Raw genomic sequence first — 6,420 nt, 5'->3', positions numbered from 1 at the left:
CCCCAGGGGGGATGGTCACGCCGCAATCCCTTCTCCTCCCTTCTCCTCTCGGGGTCTTGGGCACGCACGGACACACGCGCCCAGCATGGGCTCATTTTGCTAGTGAAGAAAGGGATGCTGGGAAGCCTCTCTGCACCTCTCTGACCCACAGGGTGGGGTTGGATGCAGCCCCTACCCTGAGCCCTGTGCTGTTGCCCTCCTGTCACCCAGGTTCCACAATGGGACCTTACTGGACAGGCGAGAGCATGCTTATGGGGCTCACCTGGAACTTCGGGGACTGCGGCCAGACCAGGCAGGCACCTACCACTGCAAAGCGTGGAATGAGGCCGGTGCCGTGCGCTCCCACACTGCTCGGCTGACTGTGCTCGGTGAGCCTCCCCCAACCTCCCCCCTGCAACCCCGAGCAACCCCTGACCTTGACCCAAGTCCAGCCTCCAGCTAAACTCCAGCCTCTAATGAAACCCGCATTTCAGACTCCCCTGGGTCTGAGCCTGGCCGAACGCTGAGCTCCAATTCCAGCCTGACCCTGCTCCCAGCTCAGCCCCAACCTCCAGTCCCGACCCTGGGCTGGACCCCTGGCTCTTGGGTCATGTCCCTGACCTCAGACCAAATCCCCAACCGTGGCCTCCTCCGTGAGGCCCTCCTTTTGGCCCTGACCTGGCTTTTTTCTCACCTCCCAGCCCCAGGTCAGCCAGCCTGCGCCTCCCAGCCCCGAGAGCACCTTATCAAGTTGCCAGATGACTGTGGTCAGCCCGGCAGCGGCCCGGCTTACCTGAACGTGGGACTCTGCCCTGACACCCGCTGTCCCAGCCCGGCAGGCTCCAGTCCCCGGTGTGGGGACGCGGCCTCCCGCTGCTGCTCCGTGCGCCGCCTGGAGAGCAGAGAGATCCATTGCGTTGGCTACGTCCTCCCGGTCAAAGTGGTGGCGGAGTGTGGCTGCCAGAAATGTCTACCCCCTCGGGGGCTTATCCGAGGCCGGGTGGTGGCCTCAGACTCTGGGGAGCCCCTGCGCTTTGCCCAGATCCTGCTGGGCCGGGAGCCCCTTGGTTTTACCTCCTACCAAGGCGACTTCACCATGGAGGTGCCCCCTTCCACGGAGAGGCTGGTGGTGACCTTCGTGGACCCCAGCAGAGAGTTCATGGACACTGTCCGGGTCCTGCCCTTTGATCCTCGAGGTGCCGGGGTGTACCACGAGGTCAAGGCCATGCGTAAGAAAGCCCCCGTGCTCCTGGATGGCCGCCAGAGCAACACGATCCCCCTCGGGGAGCTGGCAGGCGATGCGCCCTTGGGGGAGCTGGTCCTGCCACCTGGATCGTTCCACCGCCCGGATGGCCAGCCTTACGAGGGGACGGTGGAAGCCCGGGTGACATTCGTGGACCCCCGAGACCTCACCACGGCAGCAGCGGCCCCCAGTGACCTGCGCTTCGTGGACCGCGATGGCGAGCTGGCCCCGCTGCGCACCTACGGCATGTTTTCCGTGGACCTCCGCGCGCCGGGCTCAGACGAGCAGCTGCAGGCGTGGCCCGTGGCCGTGCGCGTGGCTGCCAGCCAGATCCGCATGGCAGGCCACGCCGAGGCCTTGCAGCTCTGGTCGCTGAACCCTGAGACCGGCTTGTGGGAAGAGGAGAGTGGCTTCCACCATGAGGGGTCCTCGGGCGCCCGTGTCCGCCGGGAGGAGCGCGTCTTCTTGGTGGGCAACGTGGAGATCCGCGAGCGGAGGCTGTTCAACCTGGACGTGCCCGAGCGCCGCCGCTGCTTCGTGAAGGTTCGCGCCTATGTCAATGACAAGTTCAGCCCCAGCGAGCAGGTGGAGGGCGTGGTGGTCACCCTGGTCAACCTGGAGCCCGCCCCGGGCTATGCAGCCAACCCACGCGCCTGGGGACGCTTTGACAGTGCTGTCACCGGCCCCAATGGCGCCTGCCTCCCCGCCTTCTGCGATGCAGACCGGCCTGATGCATACACCGCCCTGATCACCGCCACCCTGGGCGGCGAGGAGCTGGAGCCCGCGCCCTCGCGTCCCCGGGTGAGCGCGGCCACCGTGGGGGTCACCCAGCCTTACCTGGACAGGCTAGGCTACCGCCGCACGGACCATGACGACCCCACCTTCAAACGCAATGGCTTCCAGATCAACCTGGCCAAACCCAGGCCAGGGGACCCCTCGGAGGCCAATGGCCCGGTGTACCCATGGCGCAGTCTGCGGGAATGCCAGGAGGCCCCGGTCAATGCCAGCCACTTTCGCTTCGCCCGCGTGGAGGCTGACAAGTACGAGTACAACGTGGTCCCTTTCCGAGAGGGGGCACCGGCCTCCTGGAGCGGTGACCTCCTGGCTTGGTGGCCCAACCCGCAGGAGTTCCGGGCCTGCTTTCTCAAAGTGAAGATCCAGGGACCCCAGGAGTATATGATCCGCTCCCACAACGCAGGGGGCAGCCACCCGCGCACCCTGGGCCAGCTTTATGGGCTACGGGATGCCCGGAGCGTGCGCGACCCTGGGCGTCCTGGCATCTCGGCCGCCTGCGTGGAGTTCAAGTGCAGCGGGATGCTCTTCGACCAGCGGCAGGGGGACAGGACGCTGGTGACCGTCACGCCCCAGGGCAGCTGCCGCCGGGTAGCAGTCAACGGGCTCCTTCGAGATTACCTGGCCCGGCACCCTCCACCCGTGCCCTCCGACGACCCCACTGCCTTTGCCATGTTGGCACCCCTGGATCCTCTGGGTCACAACTACGGCGTCTACACCGTCACCGACCAGAGCCCGCGTCTGGCCAAGGAGATCGCCATTGGCCGCTGCTTCGACGGCTCCTCCGATGGCTTCTCCCGAGAGATGAAGGCTGACGCTGGGACAGCTGTCACCTTCCAGTGTCAAGAGCCACTTGCCGGACGGCCCAACCTCTTCCAGAGGTTGCTGGAGTCCCCGGCATCGGCGCTTGAGGACATCCGTCGGGAGATGGGCGAGGTGGCCCGGGCACAGGCGCGAGGCCCTGGTTCCACACGCGCCCGGCGTGGTAGGGCCCAGCAGTGACCCGGATCTGTCACCTCTCTCCCCTGCCTCTCACGCTGGACTCTGTCCCCACTCCCGGGAAATCCTGCCCCCTGCTTCTGCCTCCTTCCCCGTACACCCCACTCCCCCAGGGTTCTGGGCTCCTTTTCCCCTCCCCTGTCCGGATTTCAGAGTCAAGTCAAGAATTCGGAATGCCCTAGCAGGTGGACATGCCGGGGTGGAATCACTGCTGGTGACACGAAGCAGAGTGTGTCCCCCCGGGAGACCGTGGGGCTGGGACTCACTCCCAGCTCAGAAGCCTCTCTGATTTTTCACGTAACCCTTGACCCTGATTTTGGGGGTTTCTGACCTTTGGCCTGAAGCCCTCTCTGTCGCTGAGCTTTGGTGCTATTTATTGAAACAAAAAGCGCGATGAACTGTTTGTGGGCGTGAGTGTAGGGGGACATTGAAAGCGAGGAAGGGGCTTTTGGGGGGTCCCCAAGCAGGGGAGGCTCTGAGGCTGGGGAGGGGGGGGAACAATTCTCATGTGTTTGGTGCTTGGAGACCCTCCTGGGGGGGTTGGGGCAGGTGCTCTGGGGGCTCAATTAAAAATGCTTTATTTTCAACTCACAGCGTCAGACTCTGGGGAGCGAAGGTTGGAGGCTGGAGTTGACCAACCAGATGCCAGGTCCGGGACTTGAACCGCAGTTGGCTATGTGGGAGTCCAGCGCCCTTAACCACCACGCCACCTACTATTTCCCACATGAAATAATTATTTAAAACTAAAAAAAAGCAAGGGGCCAGCAAATGGCGTGGTGGTTAAGGGCACTGGATTCCCATGTGGCCTATCGCGGTTCAAGTCCTGGACCTGGCGGCTTGATTTCTCACTTTCTCTCTCTCTCTCTCTCACTCTGTCCCTCTCTGGTCAAATTAAAATAAACACATAAATAAAGTTCAATCAAATAATTTTTAAAAATAAATAAAAAAATAAAACAAGTGTCTGTGCCCACACGTGTCACTGGGGTCCTCCTCTCCCGAGCTAGGTATGCCATGGCCACGAGGGGGCGTCTGAGCTGCTTGGCCATGCGTGTTTGTGTGTGTCTTGGTATGTTTCTGTGGTTTGCTTTCTTGCTTTCTCTCTCTCTCTCTCTGTGTCCCTTTCTGGTCAAATTTAAACAAATAAATAATTTTTTTTCTTTTTAAAAGAATTATTTAACTTTATTTTTTAAAATTTGACCAGAGGGGACCAGCAGGTGGCATGGTGGTTAAGGTGCTGGACACTCCCACATGGCTGACCATGGTTCAAGTCCTGAACCTGGCAGCTTGCTTTCTCGCTTTCTCTCTCTCTCTCTATTTATCTGTGGTCAAATTAAATGAAATGAATGAATAAATAAAATAACTTTAAAAAAAAACAGAAAAAAAAATTGACCAGAGAGGGACAGAAAGAGAGAAACAAGCCTCCAAGTCCGGGACTTGAACTGTAGTTGCCCATGTGGGAGTTCAATGCCCTTAATCACCACGCCACCTGCCAGCCCCTGTTTATTATTTTTTAAAAGAAGTATTTGTCTTGGAAACAGCAGATGGTGTAATGGTTACGTCACTGGACTGACCACAGTTTGAATCCCAGACCTGGCTGTTTGAAACTCATGCCAGTAGGACCAGCAGTGGGCATAATGGCTATGTCACTGGACTCCCATGGAGTTAACCAAGGTTCGAGTCCCAGACCCAGTGGCTTCAACTCACGCTGGGTGCATGTGCGTGCGTGCCCAAGATCACGAGAGGAGAATGGAGGAGAAGGGATTGCGGTGTGGCCATCCCCCATGGGGGGTGATTTCTCGCTTTCTGTCTCTCTGTCTCTCTCTGTCTTTCTGGTGAGCACACGTGCCCTATAGCAAAAACCTCTCCAAAAAAAAAAAAAAGAAAGAAACAAAGAAAAAGAAACACGCCGGGCGCATGTGCGTGAGTGCCCAAAATCCTAAGAGAAGAATGAAGGAGAAGGGATTGTGGCGTGGCCATCCCCTCTAGGGGGTGAGTTCTCACTTTCTCTCTGTCTCTCCCTGTCTATCCAGCAAGTGCACGCTGCCTGTAGCAAAAATAAAAAACACAAAACATTAATAATAAAAAATAATAATTATTTGTATAATTTTATTTTTTTTTAATTTGACCAGAGAGAGACAGAGAGAGTGAGAAGGCAAGCTGCCAGGTCTGGGACTCAAACCGTGGTTAGCCATGTGAGAGTCCAGCACCCCAACCACCATGCTACCCATCAACCCCAATTTTATTTATTATTATTATAATTATTTTTAATTTGCTATAGGGCACCTGCGCTCACCAGAGGGAGAGAGGAAAAGGGAGAAAGCAAGCTGCCAGGTCTGGGACTTGAACCATGGCCTACCATGTGGGAGTCCAGCATCTTAACCACCGTACCACCTGCTGGCTCCTACAGACACTCGAGCTGCCCATGCCTGCAAAGCCTTGACTGCTGAACACGGTAGCAGCTGCTGCCCTGGCCTGGCCTGGCCTGGCCTTGCCTGGCGTCCTCGGCTGCTCCTGGCTGCATGCCCGGGGCTGCGGCGGGCAGGGTGGGGCCCTGGCAGGGGAAGGCTTGGAGCAGGCAGCAGCAGACGCAGCAGCCACTCTGGACATTCTCAGCTGGGGCACAACAACCCTGCCCTGGGCCCCACCCGGAGGAGGCCCCACCACACCTTGGCCGGGGCTGACGGGGCTGCCCAAGGCCAGGATCCTGGGCCCCCGTTTGGAGGTAGCAGCAGGATTGCCTGCTCACACGCTACGTACCCCTGCACAGCCGTGCCCTCCCTGCACCCCGTGGGGCTGGTGCTCTTCTGACCACACCAGCACTTTCCAGAGAAACTGAGGCTGTGGGCTCTGGTGCAAATCTAGGCAGGAATGGGGGTCCCCTGGATGGCCCGGCAGCTTCGACCACCCCATAGTACATGCATGAGATTCCCTTCACCCCGGCTCTGGAAGGCGTCCAGGTGGCATGACTGGAGGGGTCTCTAGGAGGGACTGAAAGGGGGCTGACCACCCTCGGGAAAGGAGTACTGACAAAGGGTGGGGTGTGGGGTACCCCCTTAGTCTAAGGCATGCTCATTGCACACGCAACCACTTAATCCCTTCAATGCCCCCTTGTCCATTCACCCACACGCCCGCCCCCAGCCCCTCCTGTCCACCCTACCCTCCATTATTTTTTAATTTGACTAGAGAGAGAGAAAATAAGAAAGTGGGACCAGCAGGTGGCGTGGTGGTTAAGGCACTGGACACTCCCACATGGCCGACCACGGTTCAAGTCCCAGACCTGGTGGCTTCCTTTCTCACTTTCTCTCTCTGTCTCTCTCCCTGTGTCTCTCTCTGATCAAATTAAAAATAAATGACTGAATAAATAAAATAAAAATAATTCTTTTTTTTTTTTTTGGAGGGGTTTTTTC

The 6,420-nt window shown here is 58.4% G+C and overlaps 1 protein-coding gene across 1 annotated transcript in view; it reads left to right on the top strand.

Moving 5' to 3' along the window:
• Positions 1-3,109, top strand: part of CILP2 (cartilage intermediate layer protein 2) — a 9,415-nt gene extending 6,306 nt beyond the window's left edge. Inside the window, exons 7-8 of the mRNA XM_006147088.2 lie at positions 211-368; positions 681-3,109. Of these exons, the coding sequence (XP_006147150.1) occupies positions 211-368; positions 681-3,016 (2,494 nt within the window). The 3' untranslated portion in view covers positions 3,017-3,109. The remainder of the gene's footprint in view (positions 1-210; positions 369-680) is intronic.
• The last annotated feature ends 3,311 nt before the right edge of the window (positions 3,110-6,420 follow it).

Source organism: Tupaia chinensis, unplaced genomic scaffold (genome assembly GCF_000334495.1).
Source record: "Tupaia chinensis unplaced genomic scaffold, TupChi_1.0 Scaffold000201_1, whole genome shotgun sequence".
Classification (NCBI taxonomy): domain Eukaryota; kingdom Metazoa; phylum Chordata; class Mammalia; order Scandentia; family Tupaiidae; genus Tupaia; species Tupaia belangeri.
The sequence above is the reverse complement of the archived record's forward strand: the minus strand, read 5'-3'. Positions and strand labels throughout refer to the sequence as shown.